Source organism: Lepidochelys olivacea, assembly GCF_965140295.1.
Source record: "Lepidochelys olivacea isolate rLepOli2 genome assembly, chromosome: 19".
Taxonomy (NCBI): Eukaryota; Metazoa; Chordata; order Testudines; family Cheloniidae; genus Lepidochelys; species Lepidochelys olivacea.
The window spans coordinates 9,299,893-9,318,576 of record NC_140429.1 but is presented as its reverse complement, the minus strand read 5'-3'; the positions used below and the strand labels follow the sequence as shown (position 1 = coordinate 9,318,576).

At 44.3% G+C, this 18,684-nt stretch overlaps 1 protein-coding gene across 2 annotated transcripts in view; it reads right to left on the bottom strand.

The window, feature by feature from the left end:
* Window positions 1–76: 76 nt before the first annotated feature.
* The window catches only part of MAN1C1 (mannosidase alpha class 1C member 1), an 88,875-nt gene continuing 70,267 nt past the window's right edge, over window positions 77–18,684 (bottom strand). For both annotated transcript variants that reach the window (XM_084652586.1, XM_084652585.1), the window contains exons 6-12: window positions 13,721–13,844; window positions 10,602–10,695; window positions 6,560–6,675; window positions 6,212–6,431; window positions 2,348–2,520; window positions 1,346–1,461; window positions 77–885 (exon numbers count right to left, since the gene is read on the bottom strand). In XM_084652586.1, the coding sequence (XP_084508712.1) occupies window positions 762–885; window positions 1,346–1,461; window positions 2,348–2,520; window positions 6,212–6,431; window positions 6,560–6,675; window positions 10,602–10,695; window positions 13,721–13,844 (967 nt within the window). In that variant the 3' untranslated portion in view covers window positions 77–761. The remainder of the gene's footprint in view (window positions 886–1,345; window positions 1,462–2,347; window positions 2,521–6,211; window positions 6,432–6,559; window positions 6,676–10,601; window positions 10,696–13,720; window positions 13,845–18,684) is intronic.

Sequence of the window (18,684 nt, the reverse complement as noted above, 5' to 3'; positions counted from 1 at the left end):
TCATTCCAAGGATAATACAGCAAGTCTTTGACAGTTATGGATAGCTGGTAATGTCGGATAAACCCAATTATGCTACTTATTTTACAAGACCTTTTATTCTATTTCACAGATTTGACTATTACAGCAGTGCAATTTATTACAAGTGACTCATAACATTTAGTTCCAAATAAAAGTAGAAAACCACAAAGGTTATAAAGGAAAGTTACATGTGATGCAATGTCCCATAAATGTGGGTTTAAGAGCACAGGAAAAAATATATAAAAATACATTTGGGTCAAGAATTTTGCAGACAGTTTTTGTTTCAGTTACAATGTTGACACCACTTAGAAAGCACTGTACATTGAAACCTGTACTTAGAAATATGATAAACTCCAACTGTATATAAAAGGCAACAATCAAAAAGAAAAATGAAAGGAAGAACAAGGGGGAAAAAGTCTATTGTATGGCAAACTTCCAATCCTTTGGCCACTAGAAAGCAAAGTCAGTGGATTTCATATAAATTCTCTGTATAAAGGAATGTCCATGATCTGTTAATAATATGGCCCAGAATCAACATCTTGTCACCAGGCTAACAGATCTCCTCATAGAGGAAAAGAAGGTGCTTATGTCACAGTTTATTCTCCCCAATATAATACTGTCCGGAATTGGACTAGTGCCCCAAAATACCATTTTAGGAACATTGCTAATTCCTTTAATGGAAAGGAAATGCAGTAACCCGCTAGAGAGTGCCGCCGAAGTAGGGCGCTTGAGTAACAGCATCATTATTGCACGCTTGCTTTAGCTTTAAGGTTCGTGTGGTTCACCGGCAGTGGGTGGGCTTCCGTGTTGAATACCCAGTCTTCCAGAGACAGCACATCATCATCACAGAACAGAAGATAGAGGTACCTGGAGCCACATGGCAGGAAGAGAGAAAAGAGAAACCGGTAAATTGGATTACAGAAAGACTCTAATGGAATTCCAAGTGTACATATAAGGCCAGATCCTCAGGGCAGTAAATGGCATAGGTCGATATCCTTAGAGCCAAGTTGATTTAAATTGATTTAGCTGAGAATCTGGCCAAAACTCCTGTTAAATACAGTGCACAAGCGGAAAATGACAGAGCACCTGGGAAATTACAGAAATGTATCCCCAGACACGTTCATCTCTCTTTATGTAATTGTTCTGCAGAAGAGACACAAAAAGCCTGCTGTAGCCCACCATCTTCCACAGTTTGCTCTGCAGGGAATCCAACGCTTTCTAAGATGAAGCTATTGTATATTTTGCATGAAGATGACCCACACCAGAAAGACTTTTATGCCCAGAGAGGAGATTTATTCTGAAAGCTTTCTCAGGATGCCAGACTTACTTTAATGTCTCTGCCAGAAAAAAACTCTGTTGCATGTTGTCATGGCTTGGGGTGGTGGTATAAACATCTCGGATCCCAGAGAAGCCTGCTTCTACTCTACAATATTTTTCCAGTGCCTGAGAAAAGAAAAGAAATCTCAGCGACACACAGCTACATGGAGTAATCCGTTAATCAGCATCAGCTGTGTTACAAATCAGATTCAGGTTTTATAGCAGCTTCACTCTCACTGAAGAGTTTGATCGTTACCCAACAGTCCAGGAAAGATGCTAGTTCTAATGACAACAGCTGGAAAAAGGTAAACAATGTAAGCTTATTGATTGCTTGGTGTTGATGGTACCCCCATATCAACAACAGGTGTCAAATAGTAACTCTTTTACACAGCTCCTTTCCAAGGCACTTTATGAATGACTGAATGCTGCCACTGAAATGCAACCAACTCTGGGGCGCAGAGGAGCAGCCCTGTGCACATCACATTAGAAAACAGTGATGGAGTGAGAAGACATTCTAGCCGGGAAGTCTTTATGGGATCTTTTGTGTCCTCATAGCACAGGGAAGATCTCGTCTTTTAAAGTCTCATTCTGAAGATCCAAACATAATATTTGATGCTCATATCTCTATCTTAATACGAGCAGGGCTGAGTCAACCCTGCAAGAATATGAAATTATGGTTTCACAGAGTCTAGATAATTCCAAATGTGCGGCTCAGTCCACTACATCTGACATTATTCCACTCATAGCCATTACACTGTCTGAGGTCTGGAGCTCTTTTTCCCTCCAGTCCCTGTAAGGTTTATTGTTATTTTTTTAAACAAAGCCCAGACATTTTCAATGATCAGCAAAGAGACAAAAGAAAACTAGGTTTCTCTTTATATCACTGTGCTGTAGCACACGACAGGGGCTAGTACAATTAAAACTCTGCTTATCCTTTTCCTCCCCTAGAAAAAGATATCTGTAAGAATCCAGGGCTCTGTAATGGTGAATGCTGCATATTTCATGATCATACCTTTACAACTTCCCAGCCCCACTGTCTGTATTTCGGATCATGGGTCAGCCTCCACATGTACAGGTAACTTTCTACCACTTCAGGGCGCAGTATATAATAGCGCTCGCTGAGTCTGGTGGCCACGGCTTCCATTCCAGAATCAAAGCGAAAAGCTTCGGGGCCAAGCTTGGTATCTAAGGAAGAAAGAAAAATCCCCACACATAATAATTGACTTTAAAAATTCATAACCGACGCTAATGGGTTTTATATGTGGTGTTATGCGGCATTAATACAGCCGAGGCTTGCTATGGGGTGCAACAAACAATCCGTCATGTATAAATTCAGACATGGTGCCCACCCTGTGCAGTAAAATATTTGGATAAATACCAAAAGTAAATTGAAAGCGCTTCTGAAACCAGCAGCCTGGCAACGAGATCAAAGGGTCACATTCAACCCTAGTGTAAGCGTGTGCAAGAAGTCACTGGATTTTTGCCCGGGGTTAATTGGGTCGTAAGACTCCTGCTGGAAGCTCTCAGAGACATCTCTCTCACACAGTATTAGGGTCATAAGCCCCTCACCCTTCCACTGCAGTCAAGAGCAGTTGAGAGGCGCTGAGCACCATTCTCAGGATCAGGCCCTAGTGAGAAACATCAGCTACAAAGCTCCTACAGCAGAGCCCTGGAAAAGGAAACTCTTCAGAGACAGTCGAGCTGTGCTTTTGATACTCAAGTGCTTCTCATGTTTATAGGTTGTCTCAGGTAGGGGTTTCTTGACTTCATGGTCATTGGGCCCAATGGCCTGAACAATCATTAAAGGACAAATGCAAAATACTCCACTTAGGAAGGAACAATCAACTGCACATGTACAAACTGGGCAATGACTGCCTAGGAAGGAGTACCGCAGCAAGGGATCTGGGGGTCATAGTGGATCACAAGCTAAATATGAGTCAACAGTGTAACACTGTCACAAAAAAAGCAAACATCATTTTGGGATGTATTAGCAGGAGTGTTGTAAGCAAGACACAAGAAGTAATTCTTCCGCTCTGCTTTAATAAGGCCTCAACTGAAGTATTGTGTCCAGTTCTGGGTGCCACGTTTCAGGAAAGATGTGGACAAACTGGAGAAAGTCCAGAGGAGAGCAGCAAAAATGATTAATTGGTCTAGAAAACATGACCTAGGAGGGAAGATTGAAAAAACTGAATCTGTTTGGTCTGGAGAAGAGGAGACTGAGGGGGGACATGATAACGGTTTTCAAGGACATAAAAAGTTGTTATAAGGAGGAGGACAAAAAATTATTCTCATTAACCTCTAAGGATAGGACAAGAAGCAATGGGCTTAAATTGGACAAGAGAAATGTTTCGTTTGGACATTAGGAAACACTTCTTGTCAGGGTGGTTAGGCCCTGGGACACATTCGCTGGGAGGCTGTGGAACCTCTCCCACTGGAGGTTTTTAAGAGCAGGTTAGATGTCAGGGATGGTCTAGTTATTACTTAGTCCTGTCTTGAGTGCTGGGGACTGGACTAGATGACTCACACTCACAACAGCAGCATTCCACAGTAACGGCTGCTTTGTCCCGGAGCAGATAAGCAGCCGGCTGTCAGAAATGGAGCTTTCAAAGGGGATATCCACATGCCTGCAGCTGAGTTCAAAACAATGTGAAGAGTGGCCACTTGACTTCAGGGGATTATGGGACGTTTCCGGAGGCCAATCACAGCACAGTAATGCATCCCCTCGTTCACACTGACGCCCGGGCATTTCAACCGGGGCGCACCAGGCTTTATGCTTCTTGTGGAGGTGGATTACCAGGAGCGCTCCAGCTGCAGAGTCCAGGCTCTCTACGTGCCTTGCCAGTGTGGACATGTCGGGAGTTAGGGTGCCCGGGGCTGATTTAATGCGCTCTGACTCGCAAGTGTACCCAAGCCCTATATGATTTTATGATCATTACTGTACAGTCATGAGGGATGTTTTTCAAAAGGAGGATCAGAAGTTAGCTGGAACTGTGTCTGCCACCCTTTCCCCTCCTTTAGCTTCTGGTACGTTAACCTTCCTTTTGAAACGGAGATCGCTATGCAATAGGATGGAGTTACTTTCAATGCTATTTTCTGATTACAAAATAATAAAAAACTACTACTGCTTTGTCCTTCTCAAGTGCCTTCCATGTGAGGATCTCAAAACACTAACACACACTCACAGAACCTCTATGAATTAGAAAATCTAATCACCTGTCACCTCTGTTTTACAGATGGGAAAACGGAGGCCCAGAGGTTGCCTGAGGTCAAACAGAACCAGTGACAGAGTTGGAAACAGAATCCAGATCTCTTGGCCCTATGGCTGGTGCTGTAGCCAAAAGACTATCTTTCGTATACACATTTTGTTTCTTTACACACCTTATTTGCCCTACCTGGGCCATGTTATAAGAGTGAGAGACCGGGGAATCTTACAGCACAAACATCTCGGATTGTTTCCTGAGAACCAGAGAAAAGGGTTAAGAGCACAGCCACTGTCTGAAACACAGCGAGTTGGCTGATCTGACAGCAGGGTAGCTGCTAATGGCAAGCTTAGCGCTGTCCTTTTGAAGGTGACGGACACAGCTGAAGGTGAAAAATGGCTCCAGGCAGTTGCAGCCCACGGGTTGTTAGCTCAGATGGCCTAGCTGCAGTTCTGTAAGCGCTGTGAAAGGAGTTTGAAAATCCAATTCCAGCTTGGCTTGAAGTTTGTTAGAGCTGCTTTCGGCAAATGAGCTAGACGCAGCTCATAAATACATGCTTGTTGATGCAGGTAAGACGTGAAACAATCAAAAGGAAGAGTTATCAACGACAGACACATTGCAGGCAAGCCTCCTGGACAGCAGACTGCAACTACACATACTCAGGAGTGCTCGACAAATGCTCATAAAGAAAGGAACAAAGTCCAAATAATTACAAGCATGTTGAAGCTGGGTGTGTGTAGAGCTAATCACAGCCCTCGAGTCATCAGCAGAATGTTTTTGGTATTTGATCTTGTCAAATTACCCACTATAATAAAACCAATACCTGCCACTTTTACAAATGCTTTTCATCTGTAGATCTCAAAGTGCTTTATAAAGGAGGTGAGTGTCATTATCCACATTTAAGACAAGCACATCTAGCTTGAACTGTAACTTGCCACGGGATTGCCACATTTGTCCTGTTGTTAGCATGGTTAGTCTTTATATGCCTGCACTGAATGCTTTACATGAAAGCAAATATTCAACACCTTTTGTTTGCGAAGTACACTGTGTCAATGAGAAAGATTTTACTGAATATGGGGAAATATGGAGAGACTCACACAATCTTCTCTTAGGAAGGCTGCAGTAGGGATTTATGGTTTGGGTTCGTTTTAAGAAGGAATAACAGAACTCAATTCCCTGTTTCTAACACCCTACAATGCTCAACTGACCATTTAGCTTGTTTCAGCTGTATATTGTGGGAGAAATTAAAGGCAGATCAGTGCTTTACTCCATTTGTTATGGCAATACCTCAAAGTGCTGAGATATAGGAACTCAGATTACTCCTTTTATAGGGAGAAAGCGTGGCTTTGTGATTAGAACACAGGGCCCGGGGTTCAGGAGATCTTGGGTCAGTTGCCAGCTCTGCCGCTGGTTTCTTGTATGACTATGCAAGTCACTCAACCTCTCTGTGGCTCAGTTTCCTCAGATTCTCAGGATCTTAAATGGGGATACCAATATTGACTTTTCTCACAGGGGTGCGGCAAGGACAGATGAATGTTAAACGCCCTCTTATTTTGATGGAAGATGCTGCAAAAGTGCCAAAGAATTACTGCAATGCGAGATTCAATTTTTTAGCAGCTGTAAATCCTTTCCTACCACAGTAATTTATCAGCAGTACTTTAATCCACAATGTTTACCTGAGCGTGCATAGGATTCATGACACGTGTGAGTAATCTCTGCGGCTAGATCCATATAATGTTGCTTTTTCTCTTCTGCTGCTTGTTCTGCTCCAAGGGCTATCATGCCACCAGAGAAGCAAGCCAAATGGCCCATTTTGTGATCCAAGATGCCACCTCTCCATTCTGCAATGTAGGTCAATCCTCCGGCAGATTTTTTAACCAAATGTTTTTCTATAGCCTAAAATGTATTAAAAATCAATAACTGAACACATCTTGCAGGAAGGAAAAACAAACTGCTTTGACTAACATTCTGTTGGACAAAATATTCCTTATAAGAAATACAGCTGGAGAAGCAATCGAACTTACCTCTAGTGCATCATTATACATCTTTTTAGCTTCAGTGTCTCTCTTGTCTGACATCAGCCAGGATTTGATCAGATATTCATAAAAGCTGTCCCCAAGGCCCCCAATGGAGACGTGGTCTGCAGTGGTGGAAGCCAACAAGAGACTGCTGCATAACTATTTTTGCACATGATCTACGATACACAGTTGCTTTACCAGACAGAACAATTCCGCCCTTATTAAATAGTTTGACTCAATTCTCCCCCCTTTTTGGTTTCCTGTTGGACGCTAGCATTACATTTTTTAGAAAATTAAGAAGGAAAGTGTAACCATAAGGAAAACATTCCGTCTTTTACCAAGTGCCAGTTGTCCTTAATTAAACTACTCAAAGCTTTCACTTGCCACGGTTAGTTACATGATAAATTGAAGATGCTTCCTGTTTATGAGATAAAAACCATATCCCGGGCTAACAAACTGAGAGCAGACACATACATGGATGGAGCTGCATGTCCACTAAACATCACGGGCCAGATCCTCACAATATTTAGGTGCCTAACTCTCATTGAAAATAATGGGAGTTAGACACCTAACTACCTTTGAGGATGTGGCCCTACCTCTCACTCTTTCCCTCATGGAGAGGGGGTGTAACGAATGGAGGAAGGGGAGAATACGAATTGGATATCGGCATCACAGCAGAAAAAGGATGATTGGACAGAACTGCCAGCAGAGGGCACCCTGGCTGCTAACGGGGACTGGTGGTTTCTAGTCTCTGCCTGGAGTGTGATACAGCCCGCATGCAGAAGTCCTAGGTTTCTGGTATATTAAAATAAAGCCAGGTGGGGAGATGTGCACTGAATATTTACCTGTAGGGAAATCAGATTTCCAAGGCTGCCTGTTCAGATTGCATAGTGGTATGACCTTACTGAAGAGGAGAATGCTAAGCAATCACTATGGGAAACAGGTCTGACACTGCAGCTGCAGGTTTCTGCCTGGGGAATCAGCGTGGGAAACAGCTGGACACATTTATATCTTTAAAATGCAATGGGGGAAAACCCAACACTCCTTCTTTGAAGCAGCCAAATTCACCCTTCAAATGAGCAAGAAAAAACACTTCTCCTAGCCACTTAAATATGAAATGGACTAGACCTATTAACTAGGGTTACCCACCTACATGTCTGTATGATTTCATTTTAAACGTTAAGTAGATACAGTAGGTTTTTCGGATTAGCTATGCTGTTTTTCCACTTTTCTGTTGTGCATATCAAGTCCTGAGGTTTATTTTGAATACTAAATCCTATCTAGAGGCGAGATCAACAACCCCGCATTTGACTGACCTGAAGAGCAACATCCCTGATAAATTTCAGAGTAGCAGCCGTGTTAGTCTGCATTTGCAAAAAGAAAAGGAGGACTTGTGGCACCTTAGAGACTAACGAATTTATTTGAGCATAAGCTTTCGTGAGCTACAGCTCACTTCATCGGATGCATTCAGTGATAAAGTATGTGGCCAATGAACCGTAGAATAATTCATGGCAAAACAATGAGATTAGAAACCCGGATTCAGGAAAGAGGATACAATATTTTACAAATACAGGTTGCAGATTGTCTTTAATGGAAGTGTATGATCCTAGGCGTGTCAGAACAATCACCAAAGCAAGAGCGCTAGGGCAGAATTGTTTTCCACATGTTAAAAGCAAGGCCAGAATTTGCCTCCCAGACCCTCTGTGTAAACAAGTCATTAATTTCATCAGGGAGGCTGTGCCTTAATTTTCAAAAGGTAACGACTGCAGCTAGCAGAGTTCCAGCATTCCTTCTCATTGGGGTGGTCTGACAATCTGCTCTGGTCACGGTTACACCTTTTAGGGAAAACATGACAATTCTACTAAAAAGGGCTTATTGCAAACAGCTTTAACAAAGAGAAAGAAAATGAGAGACTGGCACCTATGATAGTCCCTGTGGCAGGCAACAGCTACAGTTTCTCTCTACCTTGGCATCTGCCACCAGCTGACTCCTAAGTCCACCAGAGGGTTCCTAGGCTGAGCAGTCTCTCAGCTCCCTGGATATCAGATTCGGATCACGAGGCCAGCTTACATGCTACTGCCATAAGAAGTTTGAGGTGCCACCAAGCCCGCTCCTGGCTTAGCCAACTGGTGAATTTTAATCTAGTCCTGTGGCCTCCATCTCACTCCAAACCATCTAAATGGGCAGTTATTAACCAGCAAACCTCTGGGGATCCCTACAAGCATCACAAAAGGTGGGAGCAGAATGGTTAAAATGGATTAAATTAGTGGATTTAAATGGAACTGAATTGGTGGCCAAAATGGATGAACACTGAATACCCAGAAGGTATTCTATACACTTCAATCTAGTCGCTTACAATTAGAAGAATATGGACACAGCTCTTTGGGAAGTGATGCATTAGCAACGAGTTATCAGAATGAAAGACTGATAAAGGTGAGTCACATTATTTCCCCCCCTCTGTGCTGCAAAGGGAAATGTACCATGCTGATGCAAACGGCAATGACCTAAAGAAAACACCATCACAAGGATGTAGCACTAGGATGCGAGATTAATTTTTCCAGTGGAAAGGTTGCAATAACTCTACAAACACAAATGTGAAGGGTGAAACCACTTACAAGGGGATGTGGATAATTCAGAAAGTCAATGAATGGGACGAACCGGGGAACTGACTTTCTTCTCATTGAAGTTCTGGTTTACTGGGACAATTGCAATTGTTCAAGATGTTTTGCTGAGACTATTTTCAACACAAGCCTTGTCAATTACTGTTAAGAGGTGTTGCTAGGGCTGTTAAAGGTCATGGATTGATCACAGCTAGTGTTCTCTCACCTGTCCCATACAATGGCAGCTATGCAACTGCCCTATCAATTACAATTAGCGTGACTAATATAGTGGTTAAAAAGGTCACAAGTGATCCAAGGGAATGAACAGAGTTGCAGAGACATGAGGCAAAAATTATTTCAATGAACTTTGCTTAATTGGGACCAATTGGAATCCACTGAGGAGGCCAAATTAAAAGCAGCCTCTACTTTACTTCCTGATTTATTGTAAATAGTAATGCCTTGAGTAAAATTCTGCCGCCAGACCAGTAATACAATGGGGTGGGAAGGGCAGAGGCAGGGGTTCTGCACAAATGGGGAGAAGTGGAACAGAGGCGTCAAGACTGATGTACAAACTGGAGAGCAAGATTTTGCCTTTGAACAACAGAACAGATGTTGCCTGGCCTTTTCTCTGGATATTGGAAGGGTGAAGTGGCTTAGGAAGAAGCAGGATCAGAATAAAGACACTGTTCCTACTGTCCTCATGATCCCGCATGTTTCTCCCTCTTGCACACCTGTATTTTCCCCCTGGACCAGTGTCGCATTCCTAATAGTGATGCAAGAGACAGACAGACACATACACGCATCCCACTCATTGTCTCAATAGGAAAATCCAACAGCAAGTACCATAGTAATGGTAATGCGTTTGTGCATGTATGAGACTGGCTAGAGGGATAGTGCGGCAGGGTTCCTTCATTCCTTATATTCCTCATTTTTTTTTTCTGGGGAGGATCTCAAACTCCACTCTCTTACTGCTTCTCCAGAAGATTTCTTACTTGCTGCATTAAATATAGTAACTAACCAAATCTCTTTGGTCTCATCCTGTAGCTTTCATGTGTAACTCCCAGGGAGGACAATGGGATCACTGAAGTGAGGATGGGGGCCTTAAAGAGACATGCCAACTTTTAATGAATCATGTAGCATAATCCTACCATGTGTACGACTATGGGTCCTAAACCTCACTTTGGAGGTAAGATACTCACTCAGCTCGGAATAAGACTCCTGTGAAAGATGATTATACTGCATCTTCTCAATAAGGTTACCTTTATCTAATCACCATGGATAATGAGCTCCTTGACCAGCATTAGTGAGGGCTTTTATCAGGCAGATGAGAAATGTCCTTGGCTTGCTGTTCTTGTAGTTACAGATCACCTTCTAAGGAATAGCGCAAATGCTGAAACACATCAGTAGCATTTCCTGAGCACAGCTCGGAATAAGAGAGCGATACTTACGCTGGACCCAGTTCCCAGTGACCGGACTGAGAAAGTTAGGATACAGGCCCTGCGGTTTCTCAATTCTGTTCAGGACTTTGCGGATGTTCATCACCTACAAAGAGAAAATGGACAAGACGCTTTCTATTTTTCCATTAAGAAATCCAGCATTTCTGCACTATAAGTGAAACGAGCTTAACTTTGCAATTAGAATCATAGGACTGGAAGGGACCTCGAGACGTCATCTAGTCCTGTTCCCTGCACCCAAGGCAGGACTAAGTAATAACTAGACCATTCCTAACAGTTATTTGTTTAACCTGCTCTTAAAAACCTCCAATGATGGAGATTCCACAACCTTCCTAAGCAATTTATTCCAGTGCTTAACCACCCTGACAGTTAGGAAGTTTTTCCTAATCTCCAACCTAAACCGCCCTTGCTGCAATTTAAACCCATTGCTTCTTGTCTATCCTCAGAGGTTAATGAGAACAATTTTTTTTCTGTTGGTTTTAACATCCAATTGCACAAGTAACGGTCCAAGGACAGTGTCTTTATTGTAAATGCTGCTATTGTTTCAGGATTGGGAAATGAAAACTATCATACCCCTTAGGGAAGGGTCCTCAAGAGAGTGACCCTTCTATAGGAATTCTGAGGCCCAGGGGATATATTCTTTATTAAATTCTATAGGTTTTTAGAGTAATTTCTAGTCTCATCTGCAACCCAATTCCACAAGGTACATAAGCACTTGCTTAACTTTGAATTCAACAGGGCTGCTCACATGCTTAAATGTAGGCATGTGCGAAAATACCTTGCTGAGTCAGAGCCTTTAATTCCTAGAACAGCCCCACTTAATTCCTGCAGCGCCGCTGTTGGTTTCAACCTTATTAAACACTACAGGACTTTTACGTACTGGATGAAAATAAATTGTGTGCAGCATATATATTCCACTGTAACCTACACAGCAGCTTATATATGCTAAACCTTTTATAAGATTAGACAATTTATATGCCAAAAGCTGGTCACACAGATTTAAAGTCAGTGTTTCCAAGGAAGTTATCACGCTGCCCGACATTTACTGAAGTTAAGTAGCATGGCACATTAATGACCTGTTTGAACAAAGACGCAGATGGACATTATTCCCATTAAAAATGACACGAGTCCCAAGCTGCATGCTAATGAGTTGATTTGCTCCTCTGAAGTCATTTCCCTCCGGATGGCTGGCTGAGCCCATATCCTCCTGGGCTTCCTCTCTCACATGGTGTTATCTTTAACCCCATACATTTGCGGCGGAATATAATGAGCATGTTCAGGGTGGGAGAAGCCACTACAGAAAGGTTCTCACCCTAATTCGTTTGCTGGGTTTTCAGCCAGAAAAGGGGAACTTGATTGGCTTCCGGGGAGATGGGGGGAACAGACTGTGCCAATACAGCACAATTTAACAACAACGAATTTGGGATTAATCCTAGATTTAAACACTCCCCCCCCCCCTTTACCCATCCCTTGTGTTTTTGGCACACATCTGCCCTTCGGTCCCTCACTCAGCTCTCCTTCCCATCCACCCACTTTCCTTTCTTGTATCTCTCTCTTCTCTCCCTCTTTCACTTTTTTCTCTCCTTTCTGCAATTTATCGTCATCATTTTCCTTTTGTATTATTAGCCTCCCTTCTTCCTTCTACATTTCCATTTTTTCCTTCTCTTTCCCATTCAGTTTCCACTTTTCCTTCATTTTCTTCTTCTCACTCCTATTTGACATTGTCTCTCTCCATTATTTTTTCATGGTCTCTGTTAGCTTTTCTCTACTACACTCCCCCATCCCCTTTCCATTCTGCGTCTCTCTCCCTGACCCCAAAATCACTGAGCAAGCAGGGTGGCAGGCTAGCACTGCGAAACATCCTGTGAACAGTCTGTTCTCAAGCTATTTCCCTGGAAATACAGGGAGAACAATCGAAGTATGTTCACCACACACTGGTACTCTGAGTGTGATCCGTTTTCATCAGACTCACAGGGGAAGGTCTGATTCTAATTGGAGTGATTTGTCTCCCTCAGAGTGAGTTCCTCAGGAAACACGTGGGGACAGCTAATGATCGCTAGTATCCTACAGTATATTAAGTTGCTCTCACATGCACTATAAGATCACTTGGAAAAAAACCCCTCAAGGTAACGTGTAATATTCATAGATTTTAAACTTAGAAGTTACAAAAGGAATCCAATGCGTCAACTGTCAGACCTTGCCCACATAGGAGACCTTTGCGGAAATCCTGATGGCTGGAGCATTGCATTTAAAGTCAGTTTACAGTAGCAATTCTCCACGGCTGCAGTGCAGTAATATTAACATACCAGGGTTATTAACCATTATCGTTGTGGGATGCACCAGACAGGTTAATATAGCCTGTGCCCCTGTATTTAGGACTCAACTGAGGCACAAAAAAACTAAGGCGTCTGCCAGTCATCACCACTGCAGGAAGCAGGAATGTGGAAGGGCCAAAAAAAATGTAAATAGAAAAAATAAACCAAAAACTTAGGAGTGTTCCAACCCCAAGTGGAGCAACAGAACCTCAGACAAATAAGGGTGTGGTCAATGCACAGGACTGGTGCATAGACATGAGACCTAATCCTCAAAAAATATAATCAGTGCTCCAGACTCCATCACAGAAGGAGTAGTTAGACTCACCGGCATGGTGCATACGTGAGTGGTTCAGTGAATTCTCTCACACAATACACTGACTTGCTGTAAAGAAATACGGATCCTACAGTGGGACAGTCAGCACAGTACATATTGAGTCTGGAATTCTGCCACTGGAAGCTGGGATCAGCTGAAGCGTCTGTGCTGACAGGCTGGAGACAAGGCATTTGTAGTGGAGAGTCCCTGGCTGCCGAACTTGCTCCCTCCAGCTGTCTGCCAGATCCCGTTAGTGACCACCCCCAGCCCACAAGGCACCTCTTTATGGTCCCGTGTCTGTCTCTGGATCGTCACCAGAAAGGTGTCTCTTACGGTGAGCTGGGGTGGTAGAGCAAGGATGGCTAGCTGCACCGTCTGCTCTGGGCAGCTGCATGCAACATGGTACTTTATGCCATAAGCCCAGACGCCAGGGCGATGGGTACATAAGAATCATTTCAGTAAAGAATGAGTAGTTAAGTACTTGCCTTTTCAGTAAACACTGGGTTTCCAGAGAGCTCCGTGAGGTGCAGGAATTCTAAATGCAGGGTGCCAAATTCTGCTAAGATACTGCTTCCTGCAGAGGCCCACCCCCAACTCCAGCTCATGCCACTGCGAGGACAAAATAGGGAGCCTTCATTACCAAGCAAACACAGCCGGTTTCTCTACAAGCCTGGGGCAAAGCTCTCCCTCCGTATCCCCTGGGCAGATCCTGCATTTGCTCTGCGGTGTGGAACCCCTACTAGAGGCCCAGGGTGTGGAGAGTTTTGCTTTTAACCAATATGGCTACACAGCATTCACAGGTTTGTAGGGACCCTGTGCGTCGAACAATTAGTGGCACCAAAGAGTTCTTAGCTTTATAGGGGTAGTTTGGCCCAAAGCAAATAAGCCGACTGAGCAGGTCCACTGGACAAGGCAATCTCAAATAATCACAGTCTCCTACGTAGAGCCGGGCTTGAACCAGCCCCTCGGTGCAAACTCACCCAAGTGCTGCATTGGCGGGAGGGCACAGAGGGAGTACCGAATCTGAATCCAAGTTTCCCAGCTGGCTCATCCCTACGATGGGCTAAGCCAAAGCCCCGGGTTCCTGGAAGTGCAGGAGGCTTGAAAGCCTAGGTTTGAGGTGCAGCACCACCGCTAATCTGACAGTTATACAGTGCCTTGCCCCAAAAGGATCCTCAAATGCTTTGTACGCCTCTACATTTAACACCACAGGATGGCTGGGTGGGCGGGGCAGCAACCAAATTAGCACACAGGGCCGCACAACGCGTGGGAAGGGGAAACGCCCACAGGTATTGGGCCAGATCTAATATCCATGCAGCCCAAAGTTCTACTCTGAGACACCCTGACTTCCTGGGCCTCATCTTACAGACCTTGCAAAGACTGGAAGGGCCAGATACACCTAAGGAAAGTTAGTAGACACTGTATAAAGCTAACTGGTATACATTTGTTTGGATCTCCTCTCATCAGACCCTTCCCCTCTCCCTCCTCCCACAAGCCACTATTCTGTATGCTAATCTCCAGTTCTGCCAACTCCAGGCAGAAAGGAAAAAAATCCTCATCTCGTTATTGCATCAGCACAGTGTGAGTAAATGGGGAGCGTGTTCTAACGGTGAACAGCAGTGCATACACGTGGGGGTCCTGTGGTGATAAGGCCTCGCACTGGGTGGAAATGGATTGCCAAAGGGGGAGCTCTCTGATCACAAACATTCTCATTCACTCTTTACTTGGGCTTGCTTTTTCCCTTGACCCTTTCCCTGCCCCAGCCCACTGCTATAAATTACAGCTCTCGGCAGTGATTCTGTCTCTCCCAAATCTACACAGACAAGAAAAGCGACCTATATCTTGAGGGACGGATCCCAAAATAGCCTCTGCAGGGAAGCTCAGCGGTTCTCTTTCCAGCAATGACACAGGCTTGATCCCTCGAGTACCATGATCCTCGGTAGATACTGACAATATTGCCCATTTCCAATCACGTGTCTTCCCTTTTTACGGCAGCCAGAACCATCGCTGAAACTGGGGGAAACAACTAGACGGTGCCCGAACGCTTCTGTTAGAAGATAAGGATTTCTGCTATTGATCAAGGCTAAAGCTAATGACCTTTCACTGGAAAAATGTTATTCTTGTCTGAGAAATGTAGAAAACATTTTTAGGTGCAGAATTATTCCTTATGCTGCCAGAGAAAAGCAGCAAACCTTTCAGTAGACAGCATATTCCCCCGGTAATTTAAATTGATAGAGTATTCTTCTCTTTCTGTCCAAAGCTGGCTGCAAACTTTGCTGGGTGCAGTTCGAACAGCTGTCCCAGAAGTGATTGTATTTCAGCAGCAGGAATCCCACTGTCCATATTTGGAAGAAGTGCACGCTATACAGTAAAAGCCAGCTCATTTTGAGTGAGGTTAAATGCAGTATTAGTTTAATATTGGCTGTATCTACCATACAAGACTATATCCTGCCGTTGGACGGATGGCACTACTAAACGATCTCATGGGTGTTTCCTGTATCTGTCCACTAGGACCCTAATCATCATATTTTCTTTATCTGCTGCATTGAAAGAATAGGAAAATACGATCTCACAAACAGAAATCACCTAATAAGCCGCTGTGATGGATAGGGCAACTTCCTGCACAAACCTTCCTGAATGAAGTCTAAGTTCCTTAGATGTTCATTGTATTCAAAATGCAGATATTTATGTATTATTATGGGATTGTAGGTAATGTCTCGAGGGGGGAGATAGCTAGTGTAAGCCTGGGATGTGCTATGACTTTCAAAGGACTCTTTTAAACAATGTGCCTGACAAGAATGAACTTTCGGTTAAGTGGGTTTCCTAGGAAATCTCTTGGGGAAGGTGAACGGAAATGTAGCCTCCCATCTCCAGTTACGCAAAGCCCCAGCCTTTTGAAGCTATGCCCTGGGGAAAGGTCTATTGTCTGCTGATCAGCTACTCCTGGAATCTCAAGAGCAAAGACCCCCGCTATATAAAAGACAGGCCAACTTGTCCAAAGGGGTTCTTGTTCTGAGCAAGAAGTGTTATGAACTCCTCACCACAAGAACTTCTCTGTGTGTGGCTGAATGATTGACTCCAACCAGAGTCCTCATTGGAGATGGAAATGATCTCTGGTCAGCTTATTAGCACGCATTTAGATTCTTTTATTGTTTTAATATGTTTTCTCTGGAATGCTTTTCACCTTAAGAATAAATGTGCTTGCTTAGGAAAAGCTGCGTAGTACCTTACAACTGTGGGCAATTACACTGTTCATAGGCTTGGAAGAGAAAGCAAAGTTCAGCTGCTGGACATTTTGGCTGTCGGGCTTGCGGGGGAAATAACAGGCCATTGTGCAGCCTGGAAATACCCTCGTCAGGAGGGAGTGAGATGCGTGTCTCACCTAAGACAGGTGTCAGCTGGGAAAGGTTGAGAGTGGGTGTCGTCTTTGGTGGACCAGGAACAGGAATACAGGTGCAGTGGACCTGAACTGGGACAGCTGCTTCAAACTAGATATGTTCTGAATCAACTGGACAAGGCTAAAGACTGCGCTGGTTATGACAGAAGTACTCCGAGCTGACAGGAGTTGAAAGAAATAGCCTTGAAAATCTCCATCCCAAATGCTTTGAGTAGACCGTTGGCTGAAAGGCTGCTAAGGGTTGGTCCACCTTCACCAGCCCTCTGGATTGAAGACAAGCCGGAAGTGGGCCTCTGCAGAAAACATGTTCTAGCAGTAGAGCTCAAATGGACTTGGCCTTCCTCGCTAGCTTCTCTCCTAACAGCTGAGAAACATTCCTTCCAAAGACTGTCTTGACGATGACACTAGCCTTTAAGGTAAGGGAAGATGTGCAGCTCTAATAGTAACCTTATTCCAAAAAACACATACTGGTATTTAATAACTATCAAAAGTCTTTTAGCATCGGGCTAGGCATCTCCACAGAGCTTTGCAAACAGAGACTAAGACAAAGCCCTTGCCCCGAAGTGCCAAAGTAGGAAAGAATCAAACACACAAATCAAGATACAGGCTAATCACTCAGAGAGATTATTGCTTAGAGGGAAGGATGGGGTTTGAGGAGAGATGTGACGGGGGGATTGGGGTCTGGCAGGCAGGAACAGGAAAAGCCCAGAAGGCAGCAGAAGACAAAGCAGGAAGCCTGGAGTGCAAAAAAAGAGACCAAGGGATCAATAAGGAAAGGGGACTGGAGGGAGTGTGGGGACCCACTTGAGGGGGTAGAAAGGAAGGATGGAGGGCCAGAAAGGAGAATATTCCAGTAATCGAGATGACCAAGGCATGGGCCTGGGTTTCAGCAGTGGGAATAGTGATGAAAGGATGGATTTTGGTGCTATTAAAGAGGTAGGAGTTGCAGGATTTAGGAAGGGTCTGATCATGGGGGGAAAGGAAAGAGAAGAACTGAAGACTGCACTGAGGTGACAAACCAGGGACATGGGAAAGATGGTGGAAGTTGTTAATAATAGAGAAGGGGGAGCGTAGGAGAGGGATCTGGAAGTTCAGTATCAGAAAGAGTCAGTTTGAGATTGTGGAGGAATATCCAGGGGGAGACATCAGAGGCAGAAAGGGAGAGGTTGGCGCTAGAGAGCAAGTTATGGGAATGGTCTATGTAGAGAAACCCGTGGAAGTGGATGAGATCTCTAAGAGAGAAATGGTGCTAGAAGGCAGGGGGTAATGAGCACAGAACCTGAGAGTTCTCAACAGACAAGGGAAGAGTGATCAGCACTCAAAGGAGACGCTGGAGGAGTAGCCAGCAAGGTGGGAGGAGAATAAGGAGAGCAGAGTTATGAAGGCAAAGAAAGGAGAAAAAGCTAAAGAAGGGCTGATCAACTGTGTCAAAAGCAGAGCTATCAAAGAAGAACCACCATCCCTTGGCCTGAGAAAGGAAAAGGCTATTAGCGACTTTGGACCATAGTGTGGAGGCAGACTGCATTAGATCAAAGAGGGTGCAAGAGGAAAGGAAGCTGGAATAAACAATATGCTCTAGGACCCTGGAGCCAAATGGGCCGAGGGCGACGAGATGGTAGTTTAGAGAGGCTAGTGGGTGGAGGGACGGATTTTTCAAGACATGACAAGACAGAGCATTCGATGGCACAAGGGACGGGCAGGCACCCTGCAGGATTCAAGAGCACCAGGGCAGGAGGTGACGCTGAAGTGGCTGGAGGAGATAAAGCCCTGGGAAGAGAAGCAGCCTGGGTTAGCAGATCCTGGTTGCAAAAGTAGAAATAAAAGGGTTGAGAGACTGGGCTTTAGTTAGGGAAAAACCTTCCGTTGGTTTTGGCATCTGACTGGTTGGAAGTCTGTCCCGATATTCAGACTAAACAGCCCCTCTCTCAAGGTCATTCCATTGCTCCTACGTACACCTCCATGTATTGTATCCCACCGAACAACTCCTCTCATTCTGGGGAGCTTTCACCCTTCAAATGCAGGCTGTTTGTTACGTTCGAACCACAGCCAAGC